Source organism: the organism of the source record quoted next, unplaced genomic scaffold (assembly GCF_019419815.1).
Source record: "Pyrus x bretschneideri cultivar Hongxiangsu unplaced genomic scaffold, Pyrus_bretschneideri_v1 Contig23, whole genome shotgun sequence".
NCBI classification, from domain to species: domain Eukaryota; kingdom Viridiplantae; phylum Streptophyta; class Magnoliopsida; order Rosales; family Rosaceae; genus Pyrus; species Pyrus x bretschneideri.
This window is the reverse complement of record NW_025999535.1, coordinates 2,924,278-2,943,040: the sequence shown is the minus strand read 5'-3', so window position 1 is coordinate 2,943,040 and position 18,763 is coordinate 2,924,278. Positions and strand designations below refer to the sequence as shown.

Genomic DNA, 18,763 nt, shown 5'->3' with positions numbered 1-18,763 from the left:
TAATAAAATCCCTCCAAGACAACGCACTAAAGATGTATTTTGGAGGGCTAAAACATAGCACACCACTCTTCAACCGTGCACGGCTGCAGACGGCTTTATGTACTTTTTACTTTGAAATCAAGGAAGAATCAACGTACAAATTAACGAGTGTATAAACTGAAGGCAGAAATCACTCCCTTGACAAAAATTGTTGAAGAGCTCGAGTGCACAACTTGCCTTGAAAAACGGCATGTAAGGGAAGTAGGCCCAACTCTACGGAGTCTATGCATAGTCGTGAAATTTTGCTCCGATACTAATTGTTAAGAACCCACGAGTGAAACTTGCCCTTTAAAACCGACTTGTATGAGGAGAGTGCCCAAGCTCTTAAACTACTCAATATATAATTTTTTTTTTCTGGTGTGACAATTGTAATCTAACGCTCTATTTGGATAAATAAATTTAAGTTTATTAAGGAATTTTTAAATGACAGAATTTTATTTTCTAAAATTTATGAATTTTTTTGTCTGGTTAATCTAAAAGAACAATTGGATTTGAATACAAAATTTGTTACTTTTAAACTCTCAATCATGGAAATTGAAATATAGCACCTATTTACATAGAGTATAAACTTGGGAATTAAAGGTCCCAAATTCCAAATTTTTTTTTCGTAACCCTAAACCCAAAATTCTAAATTTCTATGTTTATAAATCCAAATAAGGGAATTGGTGCATGTAATTTTATAAATTCTGATTTTTGTCAAAATTCCAAATTTATTTCTCACCTCCAAAATAGTGTAACAGAATAATTACCATTGTGTAACCGCGCAAATTTACACCATTTCTCTCAGGATTTCATTTCTTTTAGCTCTTGGATTCAAGCAATGAACGACTCAGTGGATATATAAGCTGGTAACAAGATAATTATAACACCTCATCTCCACATCTTCATTGAACAGAATGTCAAAAAAGCTTACAGAATTATATCCATAGGGAACCGAACCCGTCGAAAGTTTTTGTAAAATGGAACGCCAAGGAAAGTAAGATACACCGACGAAAACAGAGAAAGCACACTCGGTCCCTCTAGGCATAGAGGAAACAATGACAAGGTATGAATGAGTAATGAGTGATATTGATCAAACTAAATGGAGGTAATCTAAGCATATCGCCTACTAATGTGGATGTCGAAGGTTATACTGCGCTCTATGACTGAAATTTGCTTACACCTTCTTGTTTGGTTCAAAGACATACTTAATCAGCGACTCCTTGATTGGTAGCAACTCGGGGAACTCTTCCTTCAACTTGGACGCGTCCATTTCATTGTTGCTTCGAGCTGCAACTATAACCTTGGCTTGCTCTTCGAGCGTGAAGTTAGCCCATGTAAACTTTGGGTCAATGTACTTCTTGTACATCTCCAGGATCTCATTATGGCTCACGACGCCAGGGTTTGTGAAGTTCCATATGCCCCTCAAGTTCCGCTTCGCCATGTCAATGGAAATGGGTAGTAATTCATCCAAGATGGTCATGCTGTTAGGAATGTTTACCACTTTGTTATAACGAGAGATCTTGGTGATGAAGTTGCGAGGGTTGTTCAGGTCAGATGAGATGGGCATCCGAACTCTCAGAGTGCAGACATTGTCGAATTCTTTCAAGAGTTCCTCAACCTGATTAAAAATAAATAACAAACGTAAGACTTGAGGAAAATAAAGAATAGAGAACAAAACCAGGAAGTCTGAGTGAAATTTACCATGGCCTTGGTTTTTGAGTAGAAAGAACCGTGGAAATTGGGTGTGTCTTCTTCCTTGAACCCAATTCCCGAACCCTCTGGATGTTTAGCGTCGTATTCAAATATACACCCAGTAGCAAAGTTCATCATCAGGAGTCCATGCTGTCTGCAAACATCTGCCAAGGTCAAGGTTCCAGCAACATTGACTCGAATTGTTTCTGCTTTATGAGATTCGCACCAATCAACATTAGGTCTACCAGTGACACCAGCAGCATTGAACACATGGGTTGGCTTGACATTCTGAATATCTGCCAAGAGTGATGAGCGATCCTCCAGACGCCCTTTTCCATATTCATAAGGAATCCCTTGTTTTTCACATAGCTTCCCAAGTACACCCCCAATCCAGCCAGTCCTACCATAGATCAAGAACTTATAGGGAGGTTTAAGAGGAGTGCCACTAGCTTTGGAAGGTGGAACCAACATTCGGGGATTACTTGAGACAAAAGATTCAGATTTACCCTCTTCAGACTCTTCCGATTGTCTCTCAATCCCACCAGGCATCATCAGCATTCGAGGATGAGGTAGCAGAGCCCCAGATACATCACCCCACCAATCAGGATTCTGAGTGTACCATTCTATAGTCTTCTTCAACCCATCTTGCCACTGAGTTCGTTCTGACCACCCCAAAATCTTCAGCTTCTCATCATCTAGGAAATACCTCTGATCATTGAAAGGTCTGTTTTCAACAAACTTGATGTTTGTCTCTGGGTCAATTGAGAAAAGTCTGCATATATCTTCGGCCACATCAATAACTCTCCTTTCCCTCTTCGTTCCAATATTGTACACATGTCCAATCTCTCCTTTGTGAAGAATTAGCTCAAAAGCCTCAGCAACATCCTCGCAATATAGATAGCTTCTCACGTTAGAACCATCCCCGTGAATGGGCAGAGGCTTCCCTTGCATGGCCAACAGAATAAACTTCGGAATCAATTTTTCAGGAAATTGATTTGGTCCATAGACATTGTTTCCACGGGTCGTTATAACAGGCAATCCATAGGATCTGCCATATGCCATAACAAGCATTTCTGCTCCCGCTTTTGTTGCGGAGTATGGATTTGTTGGGAGAAGTTGAGATGCTTCATGGTTTCCCACAACAGCATCTTCATCAGTCTCACCATAGACCTCATCTGTGCTGACATGGATGAACCTCTTGATTTGTCCAGTGACTTTGCAAGCTTCTAGGAGAACATGGGTGCCATAGATGTTGTTCTTTGTGAACTCAAAGCTGTTACCAAAGGAGTTGTCGACATGGGTCTGGGCAGCAAAATGCATTATGGTATCAATCGACTCGGTGATGAGGAGATAGTTGACAAGGTCAGCACTGCCAATGTCCCCCTTAACAAACTTGAAATTGGGTGATGACTTCGAGGGAAGAAGGTTTTTCAGATTTGAACAATAGTCAAGCTTGTCAAGCACAACAATGTTGTAGTCAGGGTAACTGCGGATGAGCCGGTTGGCAACATGAGATGCAATAAAGCCAGCAGCCCCAGTTATGAGGATGTTCTTGGGGGTATATGAACCCATGTCGGCGAAACTTCTACAGATCAAACATTAGGAAACCACAATGAGAACCGAAGCTATCACGACACATACCAAAATATAACCACAATGAGAACCCATGTCGTGATAAAGCCCTAACCCTAGGTAAAACGACGCTATCACGACACTGCAAACAACAGGAAACAGATCGTTCAAATGGCGGATCCCCTTAGTTTAAAACAAAACAGAGCAACCAAAATCACATGAACTTTCTAATTTTTTTATTAAAAGCACAAAATCACCAAATCAAGTACATCCTATACAACCAATTTCTTAGAAATGACTCATCAGTATCATAAAAAGTTACCACCACCTCATTATATACTAAGCATTAACTTTTCTTTTATGTTTTTCCTTCCCCTACAAGCAAGTAAACATACCCGAATCGATATCAAACAGAAGCAAGATCACAACACATAACAAAAATATTCACTAAAGCCTATCACATCTTAACAGACCCAATACATCAACTTTGAGATCATGCATATTCAGAAACACATAATAACATCAAATCATCCAACCCATTTGGATTAAACACAAAAAGATCAGAATCTGATCCCCATTGATAAGAACCCATTTCACAGATCCCAGATCAAACCAAGTAATGCCATGTTAGTAAATCAAAGCTTAATAGCAAACCCAACACTCAAAACTCTACAAATTTATCACAGATCTAACGATGCAAAAGTACCCAAATCACAACTCCCACAACTAATGCAATGATTCAATACTTTTTTTTTATTTTTTATGATCCAATACTTTGGCCACATAAAATGTAACAAACAATTGCAGAAAACAGAGTGATATGCTTACTTACAAACTTGACTTCGATCAAGATCGACCAACCCAGATGGAGAAATTCAGAGACGAATCCTCAGGAGGCCAACGAAAAGAGAGAGAGAGAAATTCAGACAGAGAAATTAGAGGGCGAAAATGTCCACGGATTGACTTGTGAAAGAATGGAGGTGCAGAGTCTCTGTAAATCTTCGAAACAGTTAAGGGGAGCCGTAGAAGAGACCGAATGACCAAAATACCCTTTCTGGTTGAGGAAATTACAACCGGCGCACGTTTTGTGGGCCCGCCTCTTTTGTAGGGGTAGGTTGGGCGCAAATTTTGGTTTGCAAATCAAAATTGTGATCTTCTATGAGGTGAGGTCAAGATCAGTTGAAGTTGTAGCCTTGCCAGGTGAAATTCTTGATAAAGCCAATCAGATTTTGACACGTACATTATTAATAACAGTAGTTCAAATTTGTTCAACGGAAGTAAAAAAATGTTACTGACGTTAACGCGTCAATTGGTTGTGAAAAACCGAAAATGTTTCAATTATAACCTTTAACGCTAAGATCTTTTTGTTATTTGAACGCTTATTGTTGAATATTTTTTGTTTTCTTTCATTTTCAGTTATTTTAAATTTTTCAATATGCATCATTGGTTGTTTTTCTTTATTTTGTCCAAATTTTGAAACAATCTTGAATTCAAATATAGGTAAAAATGTTATCCGCAATTGCTCACGCATTAAACAGTTGTCCAAAACCGAAGGTTTTTCAATCGTTACATGATAAGTTTTATTTTTTTTTTTTTTTACCTCTTTTCCGTTTTCCATTCAATTTTGAGAGAAAAAAAATGATTGAAATTTCTGAATTATGTTTTCTCTCCTCATCGTTTTCTTTTTACCAGAAAACTTGCATGTAACATGAATATATAGCGTGAATCAAAGCACGTACCAAACAGGGATATATATGTACTTTGCTTGCAAGTCTTTTTCCAATATGCCTTTAACTGGTATGGGGTTTGCCCTAAATAGTGCAAGGAGACTTTATCATACAGAAGTTAAAGAAAAATGCTTGTTAAGTACATTAGCAATTACTCATTTTGCATCTATGTTTGAATTTTTTTTCCGTAAATTTGATAAATTTAAAGTAGAATATCTCGTGTATAAATAATAGTAAAAAACAAGGCCATTCCATTTTGTAAATCAACACATAATATAAAGCTTTGCTAACCACAATTTGTTTGCAGTTGATTTTGTGTTTTGTTCAACATTCTTACTCATCTTCCATATATATCTAAAGAACAATCTTTAAACCCTAATCATCAAAATACATTTGAAATAATTAATCAGATCATCACAAATCGCTCTCATCAAGATACAATGCAAATACTTGAAGAATGTCTTGGGTTCGATCTTGGCTCTAGTGAATCACATGATGGTGATCTGGAAGAGATTGAAATGCATTTGTGAATCTTCCTGACCTCCAAAAGAATATACTGCTGTGACGAAGCCACCAACGAGTCCTTTTTAAGGAAAAAAAAAATGCAATGCAAATCACCGAAGCACGCATTAATTATCTTAGGTTGCAACGTGCTCAAGTGAAAGGTTTGAAGGAGATGTTGAAGTGCTTTTTATACATATTATACTTGCAAAACCCTGGCATATCATTCTTTGTCCCTTACATTATTCATTGTTTTCGGCCTAAATTATGGACAATTCCAGGATCTGGCACATGTTTGCTGTCTTCTCTAAAACTATAATCTAATAGCTGGATGGAAGATGTGGAGAGGAGTGGGGAATTGTTTTTCATTCTTGATCAAGATCACCAACAAAATGAGAACAATTTGACCATATTGTTTAATATATGATGATGATCCGATCTCACCTGTCTATGTTGCAAAAGAGGGATCTTAAAATTTGGACTGGTAAATAATAATACTTAAGTAAAAGACTGACGATCTTGTGGTATTTATTTTCACTTGTAAAAAAATAAGGTTTTAAATTTAACTTTTATAAATGGTAAGTCTATACTAAATATAATTGACTCATTGTGTTGTTGAGTCCAACTTACTACAACCAATATCGTTTTATATAAAAAAATATATATATATAAAAAATAAAAATAAAAAGAGAAAATGATTTTGTAATTCACACCAATATATAATGACAAATTGTTGACATGTTGACTAAGGTAGGGCGGCTGCCTCATCCCTATAAATCAGAGCATTTTAGAATATTTTTGTCCAAAAGACAAAAGGTGTAAAACATTTATTTTAGCTTTGAAAGTGTTCTACCACAACAAGTAAGTTAGGATCTAACTTTGGGAAGTTTATGTTGTTATTGAATGGAATGATCGACTTGATCAAATGGATCTTGCAAAGCCACGTGATTGTATTCCGACAAACGGGGAAGAGAATCAGATCCATGTTGAGTTTCAAGGTTTCTACAACAATTTTGGTAGTGAATAGGTAGTACCTCATTACTTGAAATGCCGCTTTACTGAATGATTTTCAAGTGAAAAGAGCATTGTATATGCAAGCAAACCAAACTATACATACACCGTCAATAGAATCAAAATAAAATTATGGTTTTAGACCTTGGCTCTTGAAGTGGAATGCTTTGAATCCACAAGGAAAAGAACACCCTTAATGAGAGAAATTTAAATATATTGTCGATAGATAGATGAAATTCAAAAACTAAGGGTCCAAACCACTCTTGTATAGCTAGATGATACATGTATGTAGTATGTGCTACATAAATGCATAGATGATACGAAACATGAACCTAAGCCAAAACAATAATGAAATTTGCCTATAATTTTTTAGTACAACGAAATGTTTATATTAAGGAGATAGAGGACATCAATTAAGCTACAAAAAGGTACCATAATAATTTGATTTGAACTCACTTTCAACTTAAGAATGGGAAAAAACATTTAAGGATGAAAAATTCTTGTTCGTATCGTTAGTAAAGAAATCATTACAAATGGTTTAATGTGTCTCTATAAAAGTCATTTAGTTCCATAGTCTTATTATAGGAGGTTGTTAGTCCAATTCTCGTTAAAGACAAGTTCAAACGAAATGAAAATACCCAGTTTCTTATCCTACATCACACTCAAAAGTTCTAAAAAAAACATAAGTGTCAAATTGCAAAATAATTCATAAAGATTTCTATCAACAATGATAATTCCATGTGATGACAAATTCATGGAATTCCAAAACAATCAAATAAATCTGTATTGATATTAAACAAACAATTATCAGATATCCCATTTGCAAGCACTTGCATAATTTTAACTCGTGGTAATAAATATTCCAATAAGTCTTAATTAAGGAAGGAATTTGAAATCATAAGAGTATTCTAGCAGAGCTGAATCTCAAAAGAGAGACAATCTTCTGCAGGCATGCATGCATACACCAACTTTCAGAGAGTTCATTTTCTATCTTTATTGGCATTCGGTATCCACCAACTACGTACGCAAGCATGGTCTCGTTCAAATGGCTCAAGTGTCACCCTTTGTTTAGGCTTCAACTTGTTCTGCCCTCATTCTTTCCATTTCAAGTTCATAAACTTTCTCAGCAGGAAAAGTGGAGTCTATGCAATTTGCCTGGAAAACGCCGGAACAAAATATAAACCCAACTCTTTTACACTGACCATTTGGAAACAAATATATTAGATTTTCTTTCTGAACTAGTACCCCAATGCCAATTTGCTCCCTAAACTTTTATTTGGACCCCATTAAACTACTAGGAAATGCCTATTTCACCCAACCATCATATTTCCCCACATTGCATCTAATTTTCTATCTACTACGTGCATGCCAATAATTTATTAGTTTATTAAAATGTGAAGCTTGCCAATAATTTAGTAGTTTATTAAAATGTGACAATTTTAACAAAATTATTATACGACATTTGGTTAAAGTGACCATGTATAAAAGTTTTGGTCTAAAGTTTAGTTGAAACAATATATTAGCAGTTTTCAGAACAAAAATAAGGGCAACACAAACCTTGATTGAGATCAAACAACAACCTCCTACTTCGAGGAAATAATTTGCATTCAAACCTAAAATCCTTGCCTGCACAGAAAGGGTTTAATAGCAAAGCGGATTTTCGGGGGAATAAAAAACCAAAATGGACTGAAAAAACAAAGTGATTCATATCCTCACGCCATCTCTGTGAGCTTTAACAGATCAGGGGAAAAAAAATTAAGCATTATATATGGTCATCACTACCAAATTTAAGTTGACATCTCTACCTCTCATTTTGGAAGCATGCATGCACATGCAAGGCTAGAAATACACACGCGCAGGCTCACACGCACACACATCAAGTAGATCTTGAATGTATCCAGATCTTAAATTTTTCATGAAATTGTTGAAAATCAATGCATAAAATGAGGTAAAAATAATTCATAACCAAGATTAGCATCAACAACTCAATGTTGGAATCACCCTTAATTGATTGCTTAAATGGTGTCCCTGAGTACATCACATGCTTAATTGGTATATATTAAACAACTCAAACCCTATAATCAATCAACAAGTTAGTCATGTCACGTGACGTATGTGACATAACTGTCATCAGCAAAAGCAAAATAGGCAACATCCACAAATAGATATTGCTGAAAGCATGACAAAAAGTCAAAACGTGACGAGAAGTCAAAAAGTTGTCACACTCTAGATGAAATAAAAGAAAAAAGAAAAAAGAAAATTGATACGTTAAACTTAATCAATTTGTTCTTAAAGAAAATTTGATTTTCAATATGAAAAAAGAGAAACAAATACATGATCAACTCAAAGTAGCATCAGATACTCAGTATTGAATTCCTTTATTTTTGGATAAGGGAATTCCTGAGTACATCATATGCTAGATTCGAGAATAATTCAAGCTTTGAAAATCAACGTTTCGTGCCACAATCCACATGTAAACTTTGAAAAATGTTTCAAATTATTTGAAAGAGCATTAAAAAAATTAACTACTACTACTAAAATATTAGTAGAAACAATATATCTAGAAAAAAATTGATCTTGTAAAGGCTGTTTCATATCAATTTTTTGTTTTCATGTCTCTAAAAACTAAAAAATAATATTAAAAAAAAGTAGTTTTTCATTTTTTTTGTTTTTCAATTGAACATGGTTACCAGAAAAGCTTTTAGTTTTAAAAGAAAAGACAATAAAAGTAAACAAAATGATTTTCAAATGGTCCCTAAATAATTTTGAATGGTGATTTAACATGTTTATATATAATAAATGCAACATATATGGCTAATGCAAAACTCTTGTGCGAACTATGGCATATCAAGATTGTTACCATGAGAAAGCATTAAGTATGAAAATTAAAACAGTAATTCTGTATATAAATAAAATCTAACCCTGAATTGGTGATTCAGTGTATAGAAAAACCTGATCAGGCTGAGCAACATCTGCAAATATGACATCTACAAGGCTGACGAGCATCCAATATCTGGCTGGGTGTCTTGCGTCTACGATGATTGGAATGACATTAGTTCTCTTCTTTGCCATGTTTACCAAGTCCCTACCACTTCTTGGGGAAACTTCAACCGCATACACCACTTCTAAGACTATTAAGTATAATAAAATCTGCTCCACATGTCTATGTTCTTTTACATACTGCAGCATATATAAACTAAAAGGGCTCAGTTAGGCCATCAAACTTAATTAATTAAAATGTTCTGTATTCATCCTTTTAAATAAATAAAAAGAAGAAACTTGCATGGAAAGGCACACTGCACAGTTCCACAGATTAAGGGGGAGTTCCATACATTACTAAACAGGTAATCAAGAAGAAACTTGCATGTATAAAGGCTTACTCCACTGTTCACAGAGCGGGGTAACATAGCACTATATCGTATTGTCCATACAGTGAACATGTATTGACCACATAGTGATTGCTTATAGGTCAGCACTATTTTTTCCTCTTTTTTGGCTCTAGAGTATACATGGTACCACACAGGGAATGTGAGAGTACTATACATCAATCCTACTTCGTGCACAACCGAGTTGGGATGTGTAAGAAGGGGCTCATATACATATAATATTTGGAAGAATATTGAATATGCATATATAGTACAGACTTTTTTTTCGGTTACAAAACTGCATAAACTTCTCATGAAATTAAAAGATCTGAATCCTCAATTCTGCACATAATAAAAAAATAAACCAACTAACCTGAACGGAGATGCGTTTCTCATTGTAAACAGATTCAACAGGGACCATGTTTTTAGTGACGAGAGCATCGCCCTTAACAGACGTGTGTTTGAAAACCCCTTCATGCACACCATATGGGTGATAATTCACCAGGAGCTGGTCCTTTGCAGACACCACGAGGGCCAGCGGGACCTCTACGGACACCAGGAGCTTGGCCTCGGCGGACACCAGAAGTGCCTGCAGGGCCTCTGTGGACACCATGATTACCAGAACCACAGCGGGCAACACGAGCAGCACCAGTATTACCACTGTTATATTCAATCGAAAATCCATAAAACATATGGATAATCATTAATCTAGATTCATATAGATAGTTTTGCTAATACAATTAGACATTCATTCAATGTCAAGGAAGAAAAGTCGACCACATTAATTTTGAACATGAAATATTGTTGGATTTGACATTAAATCAACATGCCTAAACTAAAAAAGATTAGGATATCTTGGACGCAAGATATTTGGATTTGTGTTTCCTAGTTGGTTTGAGATTTGGTTTTAGTATAGGATTTGGTTTCACATATTCTAGGGACTTTGTCTAAAACTGTGACATCTATTAGTATAAATAGATGGATGTGGGATAGAGTTTTGTGTGTGAAAGTTGTGAGAGGCATAAGTTTGTATACTTGAGAACACTTTGTGTTTGTGAGTTCTCTTGTATTTGTTGGTAATCAATAAAGCTTCCATTGTTAGATAGGTACTCCTATATTAGAGGAACTCTAAGATCGTTGTGTTTTGTTTATTGCTTGATTGTTTTTTGGTTTAGTCTACAACAAGTGGTATCAAAAGCTTAAGTTCTTACATGGGTTGTGACTATCAAGCAATGACGAAGACTGGTGATTCTACCAGTGGTGATGATGTTGAAGAAAAGTGTGGCATTATGGAATCAAGATGATGGTTCAGAGTGCGAGGTTTGAAATTGAGAAATTTGATGGAACGAACAACTTTGCTATGTGGCAATGTGAGGTTCGAGATGTCTTGATACAATAAGGTTTGGTTGTTGTGTTAGGAGACATGCCGTTTGCGGTGAAAAAAGAAGAATGGGAAAGATTGAATGCTCATGCATGTTCTACAATTCGACTATGCTTGGGAAAGCAACAGAAGTATGGTGTGATGAACATAACTTCTGCGAAGATATTGTGGGCTACATTGGAGACAAAATATATGAAGAAAAGTGCAGAGAATCGATTGCATCTCAAGAGTTCCAGTACAAAGAGGGCACAAAGATAATTGACCATCTAGAAGAGTTTAACAAGCTTCTAGCTGAACTGGCATATCTTGAGGAGATAATCAAAGATGAAGATAAGGCCTTGATCATGATGAAATCATTGCCTGAATCTTATGAGCCTTTTGTGACTACTTGGATTTATGGCAGGAGACAATTAAGTATGATGAAATCTCAAGTTCTCTTATGAATCATGAGGTGAGACATCTTGACATGCAAGAAAGGAATAACTCTGAAGCTTTGATGGTGAGAGGCAGATTGAAAGAAAAGAAAGGTTCCTACAGGAAATATAGTAGGTCTTGTACTAGAAGAGTCTCAAAGAAAGAATAGGAAGTTCTTGGACAAAGATGAGTGTGCTTTTTGTCATGAAAAATGACATTGGAAGAAGAACTACCCTCAAATCAAAGAAAAGACTAAAAAGAAAAAGGATGACTCAGAAGCAAATATGGTTAAAGTCGAGGATAAGGATTTTGTATATGCCTTTACTGCTTCGAGCACTATGGGTTATATGAAACAGTGGATTATATGAAACATGACTTCTCAAAGGCATTGGTTTTCAAACTTCAAAGTTATGAATGAAACTGTGTATATGGAAGAGGATAACCCATGTACAACTCAAGGAATTGGAAACATCAGGATCAAGCATGATGATGGTGTGATTCGAGAATTGCATGGTGTAAGGTACGTCCTAAATCTGAAGAAAATTTTGATCCCATTAGGCACTATTGAGTCACAAGGCTACAAGTTTTACTCTGATAACAACGTGCTCAAAGTTGCTAAAGGAGCACTTGTTATAATGAAAGGGCCTCGGAATGGCTTACTTTATATGCTACAAGGAAAAACTTTGGAAAATGGAGTGGCTCTGGTAGCTGATGAAGTGATCAAAGTGACTTGTGTGCATTATGGCACATGAGGTTGGGACATGTAAAAGAAAAAGCATTGCAAGGATTGATCAACAAGGGTGTTTAAAATGAGCAAAAACTGGAAAGATAGATTTATGCGAGCACTATGTTCTTGGCAAACAAACAAAGATGAAATTTGGCTCAACTTTTAATCAAACGAAAGGGATTTTGGACTATGTTCACTCTGACATTTGGGGGCTTGCAAAGAATGCTTCTTTAGATGGAAAAAGATGGTTCGTATATTTTATTGATGACTACTCTCGGAGATCATGGATATATATGATGAAACAAAATGACGAGGTTTTTGACATTTTCTGGAATGGAAGAACATGGTGGAGAACAAGACTAGGAAGAAGATTAAGATAATGAGAAGTGATAATGGAAGGGAATATACATCTGATCCTTTCTTCAAAATGTGTACTAAGGAAGGGATTACTCGGCATTTCAGAGTCAGCATACTCCACAGCATAATGGGATTGCAGAGAAACTAAGTAGGACCTTACTTAAGAAAGTTCGCTGCATGCTATCTCAAGCTAAGTTGCTAAAGAGTTTTTGGGCAGAAGCTTTGAGCTGTGCATGTTATGTGTTTAATCGACTACCATCAACAACACTGGTGGGTAGAACACCCATTGAAGTGTGGTCTGGAAAACCAACTCAGGACTATGATAAGTTACGAGTGTTTGGATGCAATGCCTACTTTCATGCGAAGGAAAACAAACTAGATCCACAAGCCAAGAAAACTGTCTTTATGAGATTTAATAATGGTGTGAAAGGCTTCAAACTTTGGTGTCCTAAGTTGAATAAGATTATAGTAAGTAAAGATGTGACATTCGATGAAAGTCACATGAAATTGAAAGAAGATGTTCAGATAGTGGAGCTTGGGGAACAAGTAGTTATTGTTGGAAATGTGCCCTAAAACCAATCATATGATGATACTTTACGGACATTTCAAACTAATGTAGTTTAAAGGGCAAACATTATTGTTTGAACCGTCTCATATAAATGTTATATGCTTAAACGATAAGTCCAAGGAATATGTGATTGGAAGAATGCGATCTAAAGAAGTTAGATTCATGAGACCATTCTTTCGTTGACACATCCTAAACGTTCCTGATCATAGGATTGTCAATTGGGCATTGACAGTCCGTTAAGATCAGTACGTGCTATGTCTTCTCTCAGGGAGAGTGACTAGTCTCGAGTCATTGGTGTGTGTGACATCAAGACAAGTACGTAGGTGCTCAATAGAGAATGAGTTCACTGAACACGATCAACGAAGAGTTCTCATATTCATGTCACATGAGAACTCATGGTTGGGATAATGCAAATTAGTCTTTTGACCTGAGGCATCACAGTTGTCTTGTGGTTAGGTCCTTAATCTTTGATTATGTCAAAGTCACTCTATCAGGGTGTCCACGGCATCGTCGGGGTTAAGCCACTTAGCCATGGAGGCAAGTGAATGCGCAACAAGGGATCTCTAACCTTCAAACTGTTTGAGGGAGAATACTCTATGATATGATTTGGAATCTCTGGCCAGAGTATGAATGAGATGTTGGAATGCGTTCCAGATCACATTCAAGGTAATCATATAAGTACAAAGATTCACATTGGATAGTAGACATGAATAAACTATCAAACCAAACAATGTGGTCAAGAGTATTGTATTAGAGAAAGACCGTATTGCATTTGTAATCCTAAACTGAATAGGTTCTCCACCTCTTCTGATTAGCTTGGGTAACCATGATATGCTGCTAGGTGTCACTCATGGTTTGTGGAAGCCCTAAAAGTGTATTATCACTAACGGGAGAATTGAAAGTAAGTTTCAATTCACAATCGATTTGAAAGAGTTTGAATCGCCCACTGCCTCGCTAAAAGGAACCTAATGGATCGTACACCGTGTAAGGTAGAGTTTGAAGATTCAAAGGAGATGAGTAAGAATAATTAAATGGTTTAATTATTTATCTAAGGCTAGGATTAATTAATATGTTAATTAATCAAACGAATAAGTTCGTTAAAGACCTCGGGTTAGTTTTGGGCCGCAAGGCCCAATGGGATTTGAATGTCAAGCCCATTAACTCAAGTTGTATGACAACTTGAATAAAACAAAGGGCTTGAAAGCCCAATAAACCTATAGGCTAGCCATGTGTAAAAGAATAGGGCTTTTGGTCCATTAGGTCACTTATTTGAAGGGACTATATAAAGGACTTTATAGCCTAAAATTTACTAAGGGTTATTTTTGGGGGAAAGGATGAGAACACAAGCTCTCCTTTCTCTCTAAAATTTTGGCCAATCTAGAGGGGAAAATCTAGCAATCTTACTTCCTCTAGGTCACTCATTTCTTCTTCAATATACCTTGGTGTGGAGACTTAGAGGTTCTCAATTTTGGGAACTTGGAGAAACCTTTTCATCCATCCAAATCCATGGATCCAAGATGCAAGGAATGAAGGCCCTCTCTTTGGGTGATTAGCCTTTGCTTATGCAAAGAGGAATCTACAAAGGTATTGATTTCTCAACTCACTTTGTTTTGAGTTGAGTCTTGATTCACCTATCTACTAGGCTTTGAATTTCATGGGTAAATGTTTTGTTTTAAGTGCATACAAGCATGATTCCGCCTTTAATTGTTAATTGCATGCTATTGATGTTGCTTAAATGAACATGTTTTTCACAAATTTTCCTTCAAGTGGTATCAGAGCCTAAGTCTAGTAGTTGGTGAATCCTTTTGGGTTTTGTAGTTCATAGTTTGTGATTTGAATGTTGTAATTGTTACAAGCTTTATTCTTGCTTCTTTGAATGTAAATTTTGTTAGAAAATTTGCCATCTCAAATGTTGTAGATGTAGTTCATATGAGCATGAATAATGGAACTAAAAGTTGGTGCCAAGTGTTTTGGGAAATTCGGCCAAATCCAAAGGGTGATTTTTTGGGTTCATGTTAGGCTTGTTAAAATGGTTTTAAAGTGCTTTTTGGAACCCCTAAGTACCCTAGGATATTAACCCTCTTTTGAGTTGTGAAAATTTGAGTTTTTGATGAAAGAAAACATCCATGGAGCTATTATGAGTTTTCATGTATGTTCTTCATATTTCTTGAAGTTCTTATCAAGAACAAAAAGTTTTGAAGTTTTGATTCAAAAGTTTTATGTTTTACATATAATTTTGAATATTAGTTGATGGATGATGTTTGTTGGTAAGAAATAATTAAATGTTTTTAATTATATCAAAGGTATATTTTCTTTTCAAACCATCCCCACCATCTTTAATCTCACCCACCAAAATCCACTTACAAAATTCTTTTTATCAAAAAAAACTCTATGTTACTATCCTATGGCCGGCCACCCCTATAGTGGGGGTGCTTTTGTGCAATTAAATAAAGTTTTGATACTTTTGTGTATTTGTATTTTGACCCAAAAGTTTGTGTTTTTTGCAAAATGGCCCAAATAGAATGAGAACAAAAATTGTTTTGTCTCTTTAATGAGAATTGGATTTTCATTATATTTAGTTCCATTTAAATCAATTCTATGGATACAAAAACCAAATGAAAATGTTGCATTCAAGTTTAATTAGTTAAAGCGTTGATTAATTAAAGAAAGGGTGATTATGAACCTTAGCCTACGATAATTGAGCTATGTGAAAGGCCGTTTCAAATTTGTTTGAACCATGGGAATGTGTAGATTAAATTTTGGTTGTAATTTGATTTGATCAATTGTTGTAAAAGAGCATAAGCTCTTATTTACTTTGAAGTACTCCTTTCTTGTTTTATTCGATATGCATGAAATTGGAGTAGTTGGGTCCAACGCCCAATAAGACAACACGCCTTAATGTGATTAAACGCGTAACTAAAATCAATCACCATCCCTAGACCGAGATTCAACACTAGGCTCGTGTTTGAATCGAATCAAAGGTTCATAGTCATCCTAAGGCCCTAAGGCAACTATATAGTCCATCAATGAATGCAAACCTTATGTTAGTAGTATCATATACTCTTGCTTTAAAAACCGTTTTAAAAGCTTAGTGGGAGTATTATATACAACTAAATCAATCAAATGGACCAATAGTTGTAATAGGATCAAAATGTTTTAATTAGATTAAAATGTATGTTTATATGTGATGAGACCTAAAACCCTCAACAAATCAATATTAAGTTGATAAGCGAGAGATGCTTTGAATATCTCTTCGTGGCCTTCCACCGTGGTAGGCTTCAATCGTTTGTGACTTGTACACCGGCTTCACCCTATCATGGGGGAGTACAAAGTGCATGCTTACATTCAGGAGGAGTCTATACGCATATGATGAGGTGAGTGTAGGCAACGAGGATGGCCAACATCATATCATTGTGAGGCTATTCTTGAACCCCTTCATGAACTAAGCATGGTGGGAATAACTTAACTAAGTGCAATGGCGCCAACATCATATCATTGTGAGGCAACATTCTCTAGAGGCCAAATAAGATGGGTACTTGCATGAGATGCAAATGAGTAAGCGTACTCTCTCATTATTATTAATGCTAGCCGACATCGTATCATCGTGAGGTGGGCTTGGTAATGGTGAGCCTCCCATACCCTACTAAGAGTTTCCTCCAAAACTCTCGAATTCCGATGAGGGATATGGAATTTGCCAAAAATAGTGGGTGGTGCTATTTGATTTAAAGACCCAAATCAAATGGCTTAAAATCAATCAATTTATATTCGTTATGTATTTGTTTACCAATATATTTGCAAACGCTATCCAAAACTTGACAAAGAAAAACCAAACGCTTTAATTTCCGGACTTAGTTCTACAATCCCATAGATTGTCTTTAATGGCTTGTAGATGTAACTAAGTAGTCTCATCCTCACAATCTTCCTATTGATAATGTATCATTGGAAGAATATGTTAGATAAGTCTAACATGAGAAGGAGAACACTTTTAATGTCATAATTCTTCAAATACAAATTGTTGTATGAAGAAATAAGAGTTGCTTTGAACAAACCTTAATCAACACAAACTTTAGTGCTTGTCTCTTTGTTACACGAACAAGGAACTTGAGAAGTAAGCACAAGGGCATGGACACTTTATGTGCCATGATTCTTCACTTACAAATTGTTGTATGAAGAAATGAGAGTTGCCTTGAACAACTCTTGAGAGTTTGTTATTATGTTTAGAACATAATGGTTGGTTGACAAAAATAGTCCATTTATATGGACTTATGATGATTTTGAATCATTGAGTGTTGAAGTGTTAAACCACTTAACGAGACGGAAACTAGGCAAGGACTTCACCTTTGTGTCCCTATCCTAATGGTTCACTAAATTTATTGTAAACTATATAGTGAACAATAACCGCACGCTCTCCAAATCGTTTGATGTGTATAACACATTTGAAATGAGTTTCAAGAGAGATAGTGGGAGTTTAGGGACCATGACTATTGTAGTCAAAAGGGAAGTCAAATGAAGAAGGCAAAATAACTCCAAGGGAACAAACTTTCTTTATGAAATGATGGACATTGGAAGGGGTATTTGCAAGAAATATCTTGCAAGTGTCAAGAACACACCTTTCGAAGGTGTTGTAATATGTTCTTGAAATAGTTCAAAACAGTTGGTTCTTCTACTTGAATGCTTGATTCCGTATTAGTAACTATGTTTTACAATTGTTGTAAAAGTGTGCTAATAAGAAGTAGAAGATTAAATGAGAGAAGAGAAAGTACTTCACATTCGAAAAGTGAATAAAATATAGATCTCTGCAAAAGCGGATTGTACTTACTTCCTCATATGAACTACCAAAGAAATTGGAAAATACTAAAGATTGTCTTTACATTCCAATTTTAAGGAACTTAAATCCGTCACTATAGTAGAGATGGATGAATGTTTTGTTTGACAAAACATTGTTCTTTATTAATCAATAATTAGATTATTGTAATTTAATTGGTTATCTCTATAGTAGAGATGATGTGGTAGTTTAACTGTTTAGAATACGATGATGCTTAAAACCCAAAAGGTTGCAAGGTAGTGACTAATCCCAACTGAGTTGTGATACCTCTAAAACATAAGTTACGAGTTGGTCATAGATGGATGCTTTGGATCGTTAGATCCGGATCCAATACCTTCTTGTTAAAATTGTATAGAGGCGAAATGTTCGAATCTTTATTCTTTTGGAAAGAAGAAAGAATCACAAAGTTGTTGAGGTTAATTCACTTAGATGTTAGTGGCACTTGTCCACAACATAATACTACTCATGTTGTATGACATTCACCGAAGATCACTCTCGGTTGGACTATAGTTTATTTTGAATAAACACAAGTCCGAATACTTTGCAAAAGGTTTCAAAGAATTCAAGAAATGTAAGTAGATGAGTAAGACGTCTAAAGTATT

General features: G+C 35.8%; 1 protein-coding gene and 1 pseudogene across 2 annotated transcripts; both read right to left on the bottom strand.

Moving 5' to 3' along the window:
* Nucleotides 1-896: 896 nt before the first annotated feature.
* Nucleotides 897-4,276, bottom strand: LOC103965391 (trifunctional UDP-glucose 4,6-dehydratase/UDP-4-keto-6-deoxy-D-glucose 3,5-epimerase/UDP-4-keto-L-rhamnose-reductase RHM1). 2 transcript variants are annotated; one of them, XM_048585679.1, is made up of 3 exons: nt 4,118-4,276; nt 1,723-3,298; nt 897-1,639 (listed from the first exon to the last, which is right to left on the bottom strand). In XM_048585679.1, exons 2-3 carry the CDS (start codon nt 3,283-3,285, stop codon nt 1,196-1,198), a joined length of 2,007 nt encoding a protein of 668 aa, XP_048441636.1. In that variant the 5' UTR covers nt 3,286-3,298; nt 4,118-4,276; the 3' UTR covers nt 897-1,195. The 2 variants fall into 2 exon arrangements, with proteins under 2 accessions (XP_048441636.1, XP_048441637.1); XM_048585680.1 differs by having other exon boundaries at nt 4,114-4,273.
* A 3,143-nt stretch (nt 4,277-7,419) lies between these two features.
* Nucleotides 7,420-10,502, bottom strand: LOC125478123 (annotated as a pseudogene).
* Between the last annotated feature and the right edge of the window lie 8,261 nt (nt 10,503-18,763).